The sequence below is a fragment of the Adiantum capillus-veneris genome, chromosome 3 (assembly GCF_014529385.1).
Source record: "Adiantum capillus-veneris isolate H3 chromosome 3, ASM1452938v2, whole genome shotgun sequence".
NCBI classification, from domain to species: domain Eukaryota; kingdom Viridiplantae; phylum Streptophyta; class Polypodiopsida; order Polypodiales; family Pteridaceae; genus Adiantum; species Adiantum capillus-veneris.
Genome location: NC_140933.1, coordinates 105800756 through 105819923, shown reverse-complemented (window position 1 = coordinate 105819923; position 19168 = coordinate 105800756). Strand labels below are relative to the sequence as shown.

The window sequence follows — 19168 nt, the reverse complement described above, 5'->3', positions numbered from 1 at the left end:
AAATGGGTAGTAAATATAAATATTTGGTGTAGAATTTTGTGGTCATTTTTCCTAAAGAGTGCGCCACTAACTTTCTAAACCATCAACTACAATTTTGTGTGTTTTTCAAAGTGTGATTTCACATCGTTTTGAAAATCAAAATTGCAAGAATAATTTTTAAGGGTGATTTGGTTAACATACCCCTACGTCATTTATAGCTTGATCCTAGTTTGGATTTCCAACCACATTCAAAAAACAAGTAAGCTCTACATCTTGCACTATCTTGGCAATATATGCATGATGGCCAGCCACATAATTATCATAATTTAATCTCTACATAGAATTCCTTACTCTCTTAGATCTCCATGGTCTAGGATCACTACTATGTGTCCTATTTTTGTCTTGCATCCTTCTTGCACCTGGAGACTTCATAGAGGGTATACAAAAGTCATCATCAAAACTTTTCTCCGAGCCACTTGAATCACCATCATCTTTACGTGCACTCAAATTTGGCATCCTTTTCTACAACCGCATTCTCTTTTATATCAGCCCCAAGATCATCTTTTAAATCAACATACTAGGTCTTCACTTCATAAAAAACCTTATTAATTGACACGTGATATGGTTGTAATATTTGTACCCTTTTGCTCTAGTAAATAGACAAGACACAAATGTTTACATTTTGGATCCAACTTCATTGGAAACTCATGAGGAATATGCACATAAGATATACATCCAAAAAGTTTTAAGATGTGTCAAATCAATTTTCTTGCAAATAGACTTCTCCTTGGTGTCATGCTACATACATCAGCAAAATGAGAGTCTTGTTCATAAAGTTTATGACTCTAGATATTGCCTCTGCTTAATAAGGAGGCATATTCTTCTTATTCATCCTTGCCCTTAGAACTTCTATAATTTTTCTGTTCGTTTTCTTAGCAACACCATCTTGCTACATAGTATATCTGCATAAAAATTCCCATTGAATCCATGTTTTCTTAATAAACTAATTGATTGGTTGGAGAAGGAAGTTCCTCCTCCATCTGACCTCAGGCAATGTACATATTTTATTGTCGATATTTAAGCCATAATCTTAAAATTCTGAAAGTGAATAATCTCTTTCATAAAATGCACCCATATCTTCCTTGTATGGCCATCAATGAAGGTAAGATATGCTATCATATTATGGTAGTGATGTGTATGAACATACATAGGATTGTCGGGCATTTTTCCCCCTTGTTGGGGGGTTTCTTTCCTCAAGCTTGTATATATGTACATCAATTTGGGACAAGCTTTATCTCTTTATTAGCACAAACAATAATACTACATCCTTTGTTGTGCGCTCTTGAGATTATCCTCCATCTTCATGTGCATTTTTGCAACCGTATTTCCAACAATTGGTACCGGATTAGGTTTTGGCATCCTGGACAATGTTACCAGCACCCTCCTGGCTCATGCTCTCTAATTCACGTGATTTTTGGTGAGAATTTTCAGGCGTGTACTTGAGGTTGTCTACCAATTGTGTGGATAGGCCATGTCATTGTTCCTAACAAGCTAACATACTCTCCATGCCTCAACTAGGTAGATTCCTTAAGTATTGACATTGTTATCCTTGTGTGTAGATAATTATGCTCTATCATGTGTCATGACAACCCTCTGACATTGGCACCGCTGCAGGACATCGACTCTAAGTTGGTCGTGTGGCTTATTTTTAGTTTGGTGAACCTATATTAGCTAGACTACCATTTTTATTTATACCTATGGTAATACTATAAAATTGGGATTTTATTGGTCCCTACACTTTCAAAGCAATGAAAACTATGTGGAATAGATTTAGAATGAACTAGTCATGTTTGATTTGTACACACTTTAAATAGAGGATTGAACTAACAAATAGAATGCGTATTTGACATGATTACAAGACAAAAGCATTGTCCCTGTGAAGATAAAAGAAAAGCAGAGCCCAAGTTAACTTTTCATGCGATGAAAATTTTGTAGAATACAATAAGTATATAGTGCACAAACTAAGCGAGTGTCATACAAAAGTATGGTGGACAATCAGCATAGTGTCTCTCCAAATTTTTTAAACACTAGAAGTGCCCCATAGTCTTATTCCTATATGCGTGGCAATCAAGGATGTACCAAACCTATTTTGAGCTTCATGATTGTGTTGCCCAAAAATTTATGTAGCACTGAGGGCTTGCTTTGTGAATGTCTTTGATACATAGAAACTACTATATTTTTGGAGCATAGATGATCTCTCAAGATTAAAGAGTTGAGTTGAGTGTCGAACAGAGAAAGCGTTGAGGAGTTGGATCAAGAATAGAATCAAATTAGTGTGCATCTAGCTTGTATTTAAATTCTTCTCATGTTGGTTCATTCTATCACATTTGTCGTGTGTGGGAGTAGTGCTCTTCTCTTGCTCTCCATTTGGCCTTCATCATTATTAGCATTGTCTGTGCACCAACATCATATTTTGATCCATTTCTATTGAAGTGATTCACTCCGTGAATCCCCTGCAAAAAGAGCCTCTCTACATAGCTATCGTTTAAGCTCTTAATTGTTGAGTTCGAAGGTCATTAGGTCACCTAATCAATTTGATTAGTGTGTATATGTGTGGTTAGTCTGTGTGTGAGCCCTTGATAAGCATTAAGTCAAAATTCTTATAACCCACGTGGAAGTACTAATGTCCTATTGATTAGCTCACTAAAACTAGGATATTGGGGGCCCAAGTGTCACGTTTTAATCCTCACAACCTCTTTTCTGGTATAGAGGGCTCATGGGTGCATCTCAAGAATGCAATCAACTATGATTAATTGAGATTTCGGGTATATGGAGGCTATTCACTTGTTGCACCAACATCACCCACAGGCCTAAGGTCCCTTTTACAATAGCCCAAGAGGCTCTTCGCACAAGCCTCAAGTATTCCTTTAGCACTAGTGCCAAACCCTAGTCATATTGTGAACGAAGGCAGAATGTAAGCAAAAGGCTTCAAATAGTCATGGAAGTTTTCTTATTGTTTCTCCACTTTTTGCAGGGACTAATGTGCAACTAGTAAAATATTTGAAGAAGATTTGAAGTTCTTTTTTAGAGAAAAGCACAAACCACTTTTAAATAATGATGTTTCTTTATTTGTATGTCATGCTGACACCTACATAAATCATTTGTGATCAACCATCTATGGAAAAAACTGTGTATAAGGCACAATGCTTTGGATCTTGGAGATCACGCAAAGCACACAAGATGAAAGAGTCATTTGTTTCTATATAGTTTTTTGCACATTTTCTAACTTTGGCATAATGTTGCATGTCATTATGACGCATATTGCAAAGAGAAGAAGTCTTTGATAGAGTCGGTCAAGGCCAAACCACAGTCAAGATTCAAGGGAGACATTGCAGACTCCTAGAATGAAGATAGAAGAAGAAGGCAAGTTCAAGCCTAGAGGATCAAGCTTGCAGAAGAAAAATAGAGAAGTGAGGACTCACAAATGTCGACAATCAACTTATGGTTGAGATGGCCAGCAAACGATTGCAATCTACAAATTGTCTTCTTTTTACTCCCATTGTGTGTTGTATGTTCACTTGTTAAGGCTCTCAACCAACCAATGTAGGGTTGTAGGAGTTTCGGGGCACCATGGGTAGCCTATGCTAGTCGAGGAGTAGGCATAAAGGGCATGGATAAGCAAAGATGCAATCTTTGAAGGGGGTGTTAAGGAGGAGAATTGAGAGTTTGGGAAAGAGACTTAGATTAGAGAAAGAGTTGAAATGAAGAAGAAAAATAGAGAAGTGAGGAGGACCGTTGACACACGTCCATAAGCTAGTTATGGTTGAGATGACTGGCAAACAATGGCACTCTACAAGCTGTGTTTGTTTTTATACTCGTTGTGTGTTGGAAATGCACTTGTCAAGGCTTGAGCTAGCGAATGTAGGGTTGTAGGAGTTCTAGGACTTCTTGGACACCATTGGTAGGCTATGCTACTCTGGATGTGCAAAGATGTAATCTTTGAGGGAGAGTGTTAAAGGGTTGAGTTTAGAGTACGAGAAAGAGATCTAGAATTGAGGAAGAGTTGAGAGAAGTAGAGCATGGGAAATAGAGGAAGAGTGGACAGGGTTAAGAGCATGGGAACTTGTGATAAGGTTGGATGTCATAGTAATGATGCCAACAAATGCTTGAGTAAGCACTGATGTGGAAAGCCTTGAATGATTTGTATATAAAGACTTATTCTCATATAGAGCTTATCCATTGTTTTTTAGTCTACTCCCCCCCCCCCCCCCCCTCTCTCCTCTCTCTCTTTGTGTACACACATTATGTATGCTACACTAGTGCACCCTCCATAGCTTCTTGTGCTATGGAGGGAGACACTCACATTTGAAGAAAGACACTCACTCAATATTCAATAGTCAATGGGTGCTAGCTCAGTTGGTAGAGTCATAGCCTATGTGCCTAAGGTCTTGGGTTCAATCCCCCCTTGGCAACCTGAAGGCATGTTCTAAGTCCTTAGGCACTGTTCCCATATGCCTCCACCATGGGGGTTGGGTGTGTGTGCGTGTGATGGGATGCCTCTCTCCCTACCTGTGAGGCCGGTGTACATGGGGTGTGTGCATGTGTTTCAAAGTTCCTGTACTCTTTAAAAAAAAAAAAATCATCCAATAAAAACTACCAAAAAGGCTTCTTTGAAATGGTTCATGAGTTGTACTTCATAATTGTTGTCCTTTTGCAATTTTAGTAGAGCATTGAGGGAGCTTGCTTTGTGAACATTTTATTATGCAACTACCCTATTTTTGGAGCTCGTTTGGAGAGAAATACTCAATATGCACCCAATACTTTGGAGAGAAGAACCCAAGAGTGTAGCTCAATTGGTTGAGCTTTTGTGATGTAACTCCAAGGTTGGGGGTTTGAGCCATCTTCTTCATTGGGGAAGTTGTTTCCACAGTATGGCCCGTTGTGTGTGTAATGTGTACAACCATGTACAGTTGTAAAGAAACTAATATGCATAAAGTTCTCCCTACTACCTATCCACGATAATAGAAACCATGAAGGATGACAACTCATTCTTGAGGAGAAAAGTCTAGTTTATGGTAGCTTAGTTGGCATACTACTGGTTCATAGAACGAACATGTCACATGGAACAACAATGTTGTGGCCTTTCTAACGACGTCCAAAAAACCACCTTCATTTTGCTTTTGTAGGGTAGAGATTTTGAAATGAAGGGTTTCTCCTTGGAAAATTCACAAAAATGATGTTGAGCTACCCAATAGAAAGCTTGGGTTAACCAAGACAAAACTGTGTTGATGTACCGTGAATGATGGATTGCTTAAAAAATCATCAGAAATATGCAAGCATAGTGTGATTGTGTATAGACATTAAGCATCATCATATGATGGATTGCTTAAAAAATTATCAGAATATGCAAGCATAGTGTGATTGGTGCATACACATCAAGCAACATCATATACTCTTCAGACGACCAAGCCTTGACAAGTTAACACCGTTGCTGCTGATCAAATTGGAGGATTGTGGAAAATTTCTGTCTTAGATGTTGAATTTTCCAAGAGGAAATCTTGGTTTATGTTTGGGGTTTTTACACTAATTTTCTCTATTTTGGGGTGGAATTTGTCCTTTTCCCCTTGCCTTCAACCAGCATTTTTGAAATTGAAAATGGCACGATATTAAGCTGAGACATTTTTCCCAAACACTGCCCCACACTAGTAGCAACTACACTGCCCCACACTAGTAGCAACTAAGCCTAAAACAATCTCTCTCTCTCTCTCTCAAAGACTACCACCAAGAGCAAGAAATTTTGTAGAGAGCTTGACAAAACAAAGAGAGAAAATCCTTCATAATGCTGATTAATGCCAAATGCACATGGACATCAGATCTGGAAATAGACAAGGACAACAGAACTATCTAGCACACGTATCACAAACACACACAAAAAAAAACCTTCAACAGTGCATCCTCTTTACAATGGATAAGTGCTTTCCCTACTTTAGACGAGTTGTAAAATTTAGATTCTCCTCATCAAGGGCTACATACTTTGATATGTTGTCCAATATATTGTACTTTGAAACACAAAATAACTAGGTGCTCCACCTACTACATTCAATAATGCCTAGGGCATATCTCTCTTCAGTGAGAGAAGGGAACCTTTAAAATAGTGACAAGATGTAGCCAGCCCTAAATGTGTATCCCTGTGACAAAAAGATTATTGATAATTTCCAATCAACTGACCTGATTTACGCGTATTTTTAGAAAGTTTCCCCGGATTGTCAATCTTGCTTCATGGACAAGTCTTATTTTACAGCCACCATGATGCATCACAATCCGCTCTTCAACGCAGCGGCCTTCTTATCCAAGCTTCCAAGCAGATCATCAAAACTTTTTGCGAATGAGTCAACTCCCTCCATCTCCAACAAAGATCCCACATTTCCCCAGTGAATACCCAACTCCTCAATTCTGTCGTAGACTCTATGAGCTTCAGCATAGTCCATATCAATTGTTCTTGCCACCTTTCCATGGTCCAAAAACGCTTCAACTGCAGCATCTGGCATTGTTGAGACCTACAAGAAAAAAGCCAAACATGTTCATGTTGTCAGCTATCCAAGTCGCCAAAAAACGCAACGATCCACTGACAGGCGTGTTCTAGCATTCAAAGTACTTACTGTATCTGGTCCAATGAGAGGAGAGACATAAAGTGTGTCAGGATATGCTTGGTTTTTCACACTTGTTGAAGCCCACAGCAGACGCTGTTTTTGAGCTCCTCTTGACTTAAGAGCTTCCCACCGAGGTCCAGAAAACTTTGACTGATAAAGCTTGTATGCCAAAGTAGCTTGAGCTACAGCCGCCTGCAACCCCCAAAAACTTAGAACTCTTTAACAACAGATTTTGCAGGCACTTCTGTACACCAAATTCATTGGTGATAAAGCGTATGTTGTGTGTGTGTGTGTGTGTGTGTGTGTGAGAGAGAGAGAGAGAGAGAGAGAGAGAGAGAGAGAGAGAGAGAGAGAGAGAGAGAGAGAGACCTTCCCGCGAAGAGCTAAGGCTTCCTCTGTTCCAATTTCCTCCAGCTTTTTGTCAATCAATGAATCAACTCTGCTGACGAAAAATGACGCAACGCTCGCTATCTTCGACAGATCCACATTCTCTGCAGCCTCTAGACCTTCCAAATACGCGTCCATTACAGCTTCATATCTTGGGAGAGAGAAGATCAGCTGGAAGACATCAAAGACAGTAAATGAGAAGGGAGGAACCCAATACCAAATAATAACATCGAGAAGAATATGTGCTACTCACGGTAACATTCACGCTGATTCCTAATGAAATAACTTGTTTGACTGCTGGAACACATTCAGCAGTTGCTGGAATCTTTATGTGCACATTCGGCTGGTTCACAACTTTATGCAACCATTTTGCTGCTTCAATTGTTTCATCTGTTTCATGTGCAAGCTTTGGTGAAACTTCGACTGACACATGACCATCCTCACCATTGCTCTCTTTATGTATGTCATGGAAAAGCTTGCATGCATCCTGTATGTCCTTAACAACTAAGCCCCAATAAGCTTCTTCCACCCCTTTGCCTTCTTGAATCAACTGCCTGTGTAAGAGAAATTGTGGTTGATTTTATGGAGATAACAATTTACAGAGTCATTAACTATGCCCAACACATAAAACAAGTTGACAAAAAAAAGTAAGAAAATAAGCCAAGGACTAATTTGTCAAAATGCACGAAATTCTCACTATACTCAAGGAGTTTCATGAATTTTTCTTTTGTAAACAGCTGTGGTCAAATTGCATGAGCCACTTTTGTGGTCCGGATACAAGACTAGAGTAAAAAAGTCTCGCTACTTTTTTTTTGTGTGTGGGGGTTTGTTCAGAAGACAATTTTCCACACGAATTGAGCAAAAGAACTACCTGAATTGATCATCATATGCATTTGAGGAAGAAATGGCCTTCTGAAAGATCTGTCATCATAAATCGTAATATTAGAAAAAAGGTACAAATCTTGTGGGTCCATCAGAAAACAAAGCTAAGATAAACAACAAAGAAACGCACCGTTGGATTGCTGGTAACACCTCGAATTCCTTTCTCAATCAAGGGCTTCAAATCAGTAACAGGTCGTCTCAAATTGTCGTACCAAGGACTTTGCTTTTGATCCTCATACAACTCATGCAAAAGAGTCTTTTGTGTGACCTTTGTTTCCTTCTCCAGCATTACGGATTGCACCCTGCAATAATATTCCAGTTGATTTCTGTAAATTCACTACAAGCGTAGAATAAGCCTCACCTCAAGCTTTGACTTCCAGTAATCCAATAATTGTTCTTTAGAACGATGAAAGTGCTCAGATCATACCACGTAAATTGAGAATTCAAGTATACACTCCACAACATAAAACTGAGATACGAACAACATATAACAGATCATATCACGTAAATTGAGAATGCAAGTATACACTCCGCAACATGAAACTGAGATATGAACAACATATAACTACACACGTCGGCAAAGTTTCACAGGTAAGAATGGTTGACACAACAAACACATGCGCATGCACTCTTTTCGAAACAGGAATTTCAAGCATTTGCACAGAGCACTTTTCAACACAAACGTAAACATTCCCAAGCACTTGCAGATCAAGCTGTCGCAAACCTAATTAACCAAGGAATTGGCTACACACAAGAGTCATTTGCCACTTCCAGAAAAAAAATTGGATTAATCCGAGCATCCAAAAAACTCAGACAAGCGTCTCAACAGCATACTAGAATGTGAATAAGCTCATTTTATAGCAGACAGACCTCAAGGTATTTGGATGAATCTGCCCATTCTTAGTGCCAAGGTAAGGAAATTTGTTTTCGTAATGGCTTTTGAGCAGAACGGACTGTCCCTTGAGCGAAGGCGAAAACTTTCGCAAAACGTCATCCTGTTGCGCTCCCCACCTATCTGTACCAACAGCACCACTTCGCAAGCATGCCATTGCTGATCAAAAGACCTGCAACACAAGGAAGTCAAAGGCATCACATTCTAAGAGGCTCCAACTCCAGTGATGAACCGTGCAATCTGTGAATTTTCTATTTTGCTGGACAGATCAGGCAACAATTTTCCAGTTTCTATTTGCGCAAGTACATCTTATGGATGAAAAAGAGGCAAAACATAATTTGTTCCCAACAAGAAAAATGATCAGGAAAAACTCTCGTCAAAATTGTCGTGCAGGTGTGCCGTGCGTGCGCTCGAGTGTGGAGGGAGAGAGAGAGAGAGACCTGGAAGACCGATACGCGCAGCCCCAGCACCCCTTTCAGCAGGCGACCTCGTAGCTATACACAAAATGCACAAGCATAAATTCTTCCCGAACTCTTCACGTGAAGATACCAGCAGCCGCAGTACGACTCTCTGCTCTCTTTTCTTCAAAGGCCTTTTATAAATCTCTCTCTCTCTCTCTCTCTCTCTCTCTCTCTCGTACGCTTCTTCACAGTCTACGTCTTTCTCTTTCTTTGGTAATGCAGAGCGTCACCGGAACTACCGGCCACCGCGGCTTCCGCCGGTCACCATCGAGTGTGGCGACCCGTTTGTGTCCGGCCCCCCTCGTCACTAAATGACACCTCCTCCTTGTGTCCGGCCCCCCTCTTCCTTGTGGATATATGTATCTCTCTCTCTCAAATATCTCAAAAGTTCAGCCATTTATAAATTCGAGTATTGTTGAAAACACCCTCAAGATTCCATTCTCATTAGGGCAGTTTTGCACGCCTTGTGCTCCAGCCTCCTTCTCCTACTTTCTCATATGGCATACTGAAATAATAATACAATTCTTCACTTGATACCCACGAATCTCTCCCCCCTCCCCCTTTCCATGTCACCTCCCTCGCAGAAGAGAGAGAATCATGCACCCATTGTCCCCCCCCCCCCCCCCCCCCCCCTTTCGCCTGCCTCTCCCTTTCGCCTCCCTCGCCTCGCCCATGGATGTGCCCCCCTACCTCTTCATCCCTCTGCAAAGACCAGGTTGCGTGAGCTTGTCCTGCTAGTGCCCCTCGTTAGACCAGAGAGAGAGAGAGAGAGAGAGAGAGAGAGAGAGAGAGAGAGAGAGAGAGAGATCTCCCTATTGCTTACTTTGACTCAACAAAATAGGATCTCCCAATCATTCGAGCTTTTGACGATTTTTTAAAAATGTGCACCCATACTCACCTCTGCCAATTCCAGTTGATTTGAGAAATTGCATTCTCTCCCCCACCCCCTTGGATTACATATGGTAAGCATCCACCAACGGAGCTGATGCCATCTTTACATCCACTGTCCCTAGATGCAAAACATGCCTTATTCAGATGTGACGTAGGCAAAATGAAAATGGTGAGTCATCGCACTCGATGAGTTTGGAAACTCACTAAGAAGACACTTTGCATCATCCTTCGTTTCATGAGAAAAAATCGATTAAGTGAGAAAAAATGTCATAAAAACTAATATCTAATTCTCCCAACTGATTTTCTCATGTTAAACTGATCATTTAATATGGGGAAGTACCAGGGGAGTAAGAGCTAGAATATTGGAAAGGCTACCGACCAGTCTCTGTAGGGATCGACTAAGAAGAGAGAGAGACAGAGGGCTGCATTTTACTCTAACACATTGCCACACACAAACACAACTCATGTGTGCAAGAAGAACTCTATCTCCCTCCAAGCATTGGGAAAGAGATGCCTACACCAACAACTCTTGGCTATGGAATGCAAATCCAACCAAGAGCCAAGCTTCAATGGCATGCTCATCTCCTCTACCATGCTAATTACTAAGCTAAGCTATGCTATTAGAGTGATTATGTGAGGAGAATACTTCTTTCTCATAAGATATATCTTCTTCCTCTCAATCTATCCTCATTCCCTGCTAGCTCTCAGTCTTGGGACTGAGTCTAGGGACACTAGGTGTGTTCTACAAGCATAATTTGGTGCATGAAGCTTCCATCTTCATTGCACCAACGAGTTTTATCAAGGAACACAAGAATTGTATTGTACAAAAGTCTCCTTTGATGGGAGAAGCTATAATACAAAGCCTTTATGGAGGGGGGACTGGCTCCATGTAAATCCGGTCCTCAACTGTTGTAAATTCTTCTATTTCTCTCTCTTTTCAAGTATTGTCAATGCCAAATTAGCTAGGTGTAAATTTGTATATTGTTTTCTCAAATTAAGTACTCTCTCTATGCTCATTATGAACTTATTCTTAATGAAATGCTTACTATGTTATCAATTTCCGCTACACACAAGTTACTAGTGCATTAAATGTTACCTTGGTATCAGAGCTATTGGTTTCTCTTTTCTTGCTCAAGAAGAGAGATCTTCAAGCTTGCTACAAATGGTTGGTGTTATTAATTGTAAAAGAGTAAGTAGAATAGGAATTTTCATCCTTGAAGCACGCCTGCTTTATGCAGTTAACGAGGATACCATCGAGAGCTATGGTCTTAATAATGGAGTCCTACGGGGCTTGCTTATGGCTTAACTATTATTGAGCTATTAGAAGCTTGACAGGAATTGGTGCTGCCTTGGCTCTGTTGAACCCTCTCTTCTATTCCTTGTAATTAATAATATTCGAGCCACAGGTATACATGCTTGAGTGCTTATCTTTGAAGGTAAAGACGAGTAGAAACTAGGGCTTGAACTGCCGAAGTACAAGTAAAAATTTACACCAAAATTTTTCTAGTATGGTTGACAAGGGAAAAGAGATTGAAATGAATGTTGATAGCTTTGATTTTGCTAATGAAAGAGGAACTAATGATGCCCCTATGCTTGTAAACTATCTTGTTTAGAGGCTTCAACAAGCCCTGGGCAACCCATCCCTCCAAGGTGAAGTGCGACAGCAATTGTGCACCCATGGTATTCTCCAAACTCCCCATCAAGAAGAGAGAGTACCTAGGAAAGCTCCTTGTGAGACTTCCAAAAGAGGACTCTCTCTGATAAGGGAAAAAGAGGAGGATCCGTACGAAGGGCTCAAAAACTTACTACTCGATGAGGCATCTCCCTCCCAAAGGAGAACCCAAATTTTAATGGTATAACCCCCACTGAAAGAACGAGAATGAAGTGAGTCTCCTGCCACCTCAGCGGAGATGGCTCCACAAAGAGGGCGGGCAAAACGCTCTCCAACACCCCCAAACGGAGAAGGCCATCGCATACTTCTCTAACCATAATTCAAACAGGGAAGAAAGAAAACAAGAGAAGAAAAAGGCGAGAAAGAGGTCACCCTCTTCTCCATCTTCTTCATACTCTTCCTCTAGTGATGGTGCAGACAAGGAGGGACAATAGGAAGGAAAAGGCGATAAAGAGGTCACCCTCTTCTCCATCCTCCTCATGCTCTTCCTCTTCTGAAGAAAGTGATGGTGCAGCTCTTAAACCACCTAAAAGAAGAGGCCATAGGAAATCCTATGCCACCTGGAAGAGTTCATCCAAGCTCAAAAAGTTCAAAGAGGGAGGAAAGAACATCTCTTTCCTTACCTACGATGGCACCTTTGGTGCTACAGACAAAGTCTTGGCCTTTCTCCAGTAAGTCGATGAGGCGTTTGGAGATGAGGGCTTCACAGAGTCCTCTAGGCTACGTCATGTAGCTATGCATTTTTAAAAGTCCGCCAGGCAATGGTGGTTTGGCCTACGAGCAAACGAAAAGCTTTAAGAGCTTCCATCATGAAGCAATTTTTGGCTATCAATGCCAAAGACAAAGTACTCATTGAATGGCAAAGCTTGAAGCTCTCTCCCTACGAATCTATTCACAACTATATAGACAAGTTTTGGGATTTACATCTCAAATCCATTGTCTTCAAAACGATAGATTTAAAGAGCAAAAACAACAATTTTGTATTGGTGTAACTGAGGATATGGCGGAGTATGTTAACTCCCAAAGGCCACGCACCATATTTGCGGTCATACACCATACCATGGTGGCTTCAAGAATCAACTTCCAAAAGGGGCTAAGAGAAATCTTAAGCCCACCAAAAACAAGGACCGTAACGAGCCTTAGGGGAAGGACAACGTCCAAAAGTCTCCCAAAGGAACGCCAACAACAACAAAGCTGAGGAGAACGGAGTTTAATAAACTCTCTCCTGAAGAGCTAGAGCGTTATCGGAAAGATAACCGTTGTTTCAAGTGCAGGGAGCAAGGGCATGCCTATCGTGCTTGCGCCCACAAGAATACATATAATGAGCCTCCTAGAGCTACCTTGGTCGAAATTCAAGAAGAGGATGCTCATCACAAACGATCTCCTCTATGCCATGCTTGGGGAAAAGTAATAAAACATGATGCTTTTATTCTCTTTGACCTTGGTTCTACTCACAATTTCATATTCACAGAGTTGGCCACCAAGCTAGGCATCCAAGCCTATGAGATGGGGGATGTCCTACCTGCCGATGGTGCTTTCAAGGGGCAAGAAGCCTCAGTCACTCCCTTAATTGAGAAATTGAAGCTCCATGTACAAAGCTATGTGGACAAGGAGGATTTCTTCATCTCTCCTCTCAAGCATGAGGATGTAATCCTAGGGGCACCATGGTTTGATCGCATGGCTGCCAATGTTAAATTCCCTAAAAGGAAAATCTACTTTAGGTTCAGGGAAAAATATATGTACATAGATGCTAAGGAGTTGGGTAGTACCATACCCCTTGTACATAATCAAGCTTTCAATAAGTCAATAAAGAGCCCTATTTCCGTGTACATGATTTTTGTTAAAGATTCTCAAAATGAACCTAATGCTTTAGCAAAAGAAAATATAAACAACCAAAAGGAAGTAGAGTTATTCAATTTCCTCAAGGGGTTCCAAGATGTTTTTATTGAAGACATCCCTTGTGAACTACCTCCCAAACGAGGGAATGATGACCATGCAATTGAACTTCTTCCAAGAAGCTTACCGCCTGATAAACCTCCTTATCGAGTTTCTCAAGCTCAACAAGAGGAGATTATGTGGCAAATACATCAGTTGGTTGAGAAAGGCATGGTTAGGCCTAGCTCATCTCCATTTTGTTCACCAATGTTATTAGTGCAAAAGAAAGACGTCACATATCGGATGTATGTCGACTATAGAGCACTAAATATGATCATTATGAAGAATAGGTTTCCCGTTCCACGGGTACAATACCTATTTGATTAGCTACAGGGGGGGTCGACCTACTTCAGTAGGATTGACCTAAAAAGTGGCTATCGTCAAATAAGGATAGTTGATCAAGACATTGTAAAGATCGCTTTCGCACTACGTTTGGTCTCTACGAGTACATTGTCATGCCTTTTGGCTTGACCAATTCACTAGCCACATTTAACTGCTTGATGGAGAAGCTATTTAGGCCTCAATGAACCTTTACTGGAATGTTCTTTGATGATATAATCATCTACTCTAATTTATGAGACGAACATAAACAACACCTCCATGTAATATTCCAAGTTTTACGAGAGAATAAACTTTACATTACTCGAAAGAAAAGTGAATTTTTCTTACAAGAGATTCAGTATTTAGGTCACATTATCTCTCAAGATGGCATCCAAATGGATTCATCAAACTAGAGGTAATAAAAGGATGGCATAATCCAAGTAATCTGCATGAACTAAGAAGCTTAAACCTATGTGTGTATACTATAGATGCTTCATAGAAAAGTTCTCATATATCGCGGGACCATTACATGACCTAACAAAGAAACATGTTAGGTATATATGTGATGAGTGCGCGTGTGTGCGGATGCATGCGTGCATGCGTGGTGCGGTGCCTGCGGCGAAGGGGGAAGAGCACAAGCCGATGTGGGTGGAGAAGCCTCACATGACTTAAGATGAGGAGCTCCTTATTCTTGTATGTATTGAAGAATAAGGGTATGTACACACGTGGGCGGGCGGCCGGACACTGGACGTCCGGGCGGACAAAAGGCGGAGCGCCTTTACCCCAACAATATGGTCCACCAAGGAGAACAATTCTTTCAAAAAGTTTAAAGAGAAGCTTGTGCCTTAACCTGTGCTTACACTATCGGATCTCTCAAAGCCAATTGAGGTCCAATGCGATGCTTGTGGTGATTGCCTTGGAGCTGTCGCTCCAAGAAGGGCGCGCCATAGCCTATGAAAGTGGAAGGCTCGACCCGTTGAGCAAGCTCTAGTCATATATGAGAAGGAACTCTTAGCAGTTCTACGTGCTCTAGACTCGTGGAAGCACTATTTATTGGGGAATCATTTCATTCTACGAACGAATCACCAAAGCCTGAAGTACTTCATGATGCAGGCCAAGATCTCCATCAAACATATGAGATGGACAAATTTCCTTTTGCAATTTCATTTTCATATTGCTCACATTGTTGGCAAGCATAATCAAGTGGCCGATGCGCACTCAAGATGATCGAGAGTGAATGTGGTATCCATAGCAACTCACAATGATCTATCTTCTATGATAGATAAGTATGCTATCGATTCTAATTTTAGAGATGTGATTTCAGCCCTTGCACTAGGGAAGCAGGAAGAACCATTTACCCTATAAGATGGTTATCTTCTCTATGGCAATAGACTATGCGTTACTAACTCACTACGTGGGAAAGTAATGTATGAATCTCATGCTCCTCCTTATGTGGGGCATAGAGGTATCCAATCTACCCTAAAAGGGATAGAGACATATTTCTATTGGCCTACCATGAAAGCAAACATACAAGAGTATGTTTCAAAATGTGTAGTATGACAAAAGATGAAGTTTGATAGAGAGAAGCAACCTGGATTGCTTCAACCTTTGCCAATCCCTAATTCGCCATGGGAGAGCATATCCATGGATTTTATCTTTGTATTTCCCAAGTCTATCCATGGGAAAACAAGAATATGGAAAAGACAGGTTTAGCAAACAAGTGCATTTCATACCTGTCAAAAAGATTATCAAGGCACATCAAATGACAACCCTCTTTATATCACAAATCTTCAAGTGCCACGGCTTGCCGATGTCCATAGTGTCGTATAGAGATCCTAGAATGACCCATAATTTCTGGAAGGGTCTCTTTGAGAATTTAGGTACAAGGCTAAACTTCTCTTCGGCCTATCATCCCCAAACAGATGGCCAAAGTGAAATAGCTAACATAACCATTCTTGATCTACTAAAATCTTATGTTACAGAAGTAGATCAAAAGTTCCAATGGGAGAAGTACTTACCCTTAGTGGAGTATGCCTACATTAACATTGTACATACTTCCATGGAAAAAGCACCTTTTGAGGTGATAGAGGGAAGATAAAAAAGTCCCTTGCTACTGAAGGTACATGGAAAGATGGGGGAAAGATCTTTGCTGCAGATGAATATAGCTAAGACCTGCAAGAATCTTTCCAAAAGATTTATGATGCTATATCCATCTCTCAACAAAGGCAAAAGGCTTTTGCTGATAAACACAGAAGAGCCCTAACCTTTAAACAAAATGATTGGGTCTTGCTTAAATTTCCCAAGGCTTGATTAAGGCACACGACGGGCAAGAATCCTACGGGACACCAAAAAGAAGACTATTGGACAGTCTACCAAGGGGTCCAATGAGCATTCAACGGCCCAATGGCTTGCCTGATTCCTATTGGCCAGAAGACTTAGAGGTCCAATGAGAGTTTAATTGAATTATTTAATTACCTAAAGCTCTCACAAAAGGGGAAAGGGGCTAAGCTTTATAGGAGCCAATGGGAGGCTAGCATGAGAATTAGCAAGAGGGGGCGACCAAGAAGAGAGAGAGGGGGCTGCAGTTTACACTAACACATTGGCACACGCACACACACACACACACACTCAATTCGATGGTCATCATCCCCTCGTTTTGGAGGTAAGTCCATAGGGATATCATCGATGAACACATCTTCGAATTCTTTTAGAAAACTAGACAAGTCTAACTCTCCTTGAATCCTACCTTTTACATTTGATGAAACACTAGGATCTTTGAGGGATTCGTTGACAAAAATCATGTACACAGAAATTGAGCTCTTCATTGATTTATAAAAAGCAAGAGGATTTACAAGTGGCATAGTATGACCAGACTCACTAGCATCTATGTACATGCTCTTTCCCCTGTAAGTGAAGTAGATTCTCCTTTCAGGGAGCTTCATGTTGGTAGCCATGCGGTTGAACCGTGGTGCCCCTACGACAGCATTCTCATGTTGGAGAGAAGATATGAAAAAGTCTTCTTTGTTGACATAGCTTTGGACATGAAGCCTCAACTTCCCAATCAAGGGAGCAACGGAGGCTTGTTGTCCCTTGAAAGCTGTGTCAACCGTTACAATATCTCCCATCTCGAAAGCTTGAATGCCCAACTTGGTGGCCAACTCCATTGATATGAAGTTGCGAGTAGAGCCAAGGTCAAACAAGATGAAGGAATTATGTTCCCTTACCTTTCCCCAAGCATAGGAAAGAGGTGATCCTTTGCAACGAGCATCCTCTTTTGGAGCTTCGATGGTGGAAACTCTAAGAGTTTCATTACGGGCATTTCTCTTGGGGCAAGAACGACGATAAAATACTTATGGTCCTTGTGAAAAGCTTCAAGCTCTTTAGGAGAGATTTTGCTTTTACCTTTGTAAACCCCCTTCTCCTTGGACCGATTGTTGTTGTTGTTGTTAGAATTGCCTCGGGAAGAATTTTGGGCATTGGTTTTCCCCTTTGCATCATTCTTGTCTTTGTTTTCCATGGGCTTGACATTTCGTCTAGCCCTTTGTTGGAAATTAATGCACAAAGAAACCATGGTGTGGTGGATTACTTTGGTGATTGATTCCGGCCGTTTGAGAGTTGACGCACTCGGCCATCTCTTCAGGTACCCCCGTACAGAATTGTTGCTTTTGCTCGGCAAATTCTACCTTTTGAAAGACAGTAGCCTTGATATGTAAATCCAAAACTTGTCCACATTTTGTGGATAGACTCATGAGAGAGAAGCTTCAAACTGTGTCATTCAGTAAGCACTTTGTCCTTTGCATCGCTTGCAAGGAATTGCTTCATGATGGAAACTCATAGAGTTTTCCATGTCTTTGGGGCTTCGTCGTTGCCACAAAGTTTAGTCCACCATTGACAAGCCGATTTTTGGAAGTGCATAGCTACATGGCGTAGCTTGGAGGACTTCGTGAAGCCCTTGTCTCCAAAGGCCGCATCAAATTGTTGGTAGCGGCGAGGAACAAAACATGGACCCTAAAGCAAGCTGCCTCATGGTCTGCTGCGGAATCACCGAGAAAATGAGTGAACCCGTAGTCGAAGAAGTCCCAGCGGCGTCAGATGTCAATGCTCGTCATCCCACGAGGCATAGCTGCAAGGAGGATGTATGAATCTGCAAAGGGGGCCACAAGAAGGGCTGACCCTCTCTCGCTAAGCGACTCATGGCAAAGGCGCTGCCAAGAGATCTCCTAGCCGCTGGAGAGGGATCAGTCTCGTGAGCCGACTGTGAAACTGGAGCAGGAGGGGGGTGAGAAGGAGCTGGGGGGAGTGGAGGAGAAGAGTGCCGGGATGGGGCGACAGAGGTAGAGCACGAGTTCAATGGCCAGGGCTCCATGCCTAGAGTTGGGGGACACTGCCCTAGCTCGACTTCTGGGATGCTGCAGAGGCCAAGCCAAGCCAACTAGGCTAGTCCACGTATGATGCCATGTTGGAAGTGCTATTTGCACTACAAAAAGCCACGTTGGAAGCATTGTATACACTATAGAGGGAAACCTGAGCATGCTTCCAGTGTGGGTGCTGGCTGCATGGAGAAGCATCCACCTGGACAGGGGTCAACCTTTTTTTATATAGACTAGTTTGGTCGGCCGCGTCTCTCTCTCTCTCTCTCTCTCTCTCTCTCTCTCTCTCTCTCTCTCTCTCTCTCTCTCTCTCTCTCTCTCTCTCTCTCTCTCTCTCTCTCTCCCCGACCCCATAATAGGGAAAGTTACCAAAATACCCCTCTAATTTGTGGAAATTCTCAAGAGACCCCTCAAATTTCAAAAATTCTCAAAGTACCCCCATTACTTTGCCATAAATTCGCAAATTGCCCTTCCGATTTTCCAAAATTCCCAAAATACCCCTGGTTGTGAGATTAAATTTTCTCCAAAGATTAAAAAAATTTGTAGCTTATTATAAGAAGACTGATTGTCTATCAATATAAGATGCTAAAACTAGAGTATGAGCTGGTTATGTAGGGTTTGGAAACGAATTGATTCATTATCTTAAGACATAATTGTCTAGTTTAGCATATAACTTGTCACCAATCCAACCAAAAGAATTTTTGAAATTTGAAGTATACATAGATAGA

General features: G+C 41.4%; 1 protein-coding gene across 1 annotated transcript; it reads right to left on the bottom strand.

Annotated features, from left to right (window-relative positions):
- Positions 1–5895: 5895 nt before the first annotated feature.
- On the bottom strand, positions 5896–9387 carry TRA2 (Aldolase-type TIM barrel family protein). The gene is made up of 8 exons (XM_086509008.1): positions 9231–9387; positions 8769–8962; positions 8029–8200; positions 7888–7937; positions 7270–7570; positions 6999–7187; positions 6639–6821; positions 5896–6536 (listed from the first exon to the last, which is right to left on the bottom strand). The coding sequence occupies exons 2-8, from the start codon at positions 8945–8947 to the stop codon at positions 6294–6296; spliced, it is 1317 nt and encodes a 438-aa protein (XP_086365134.1). The 5' UTR covers positions 8948–8962; positions 9231–9387; the 3' UTR covers positions 5896–6293.
- Between the last annotated feature and the right edge of the window lie 9781 nt (positions 9388–19168).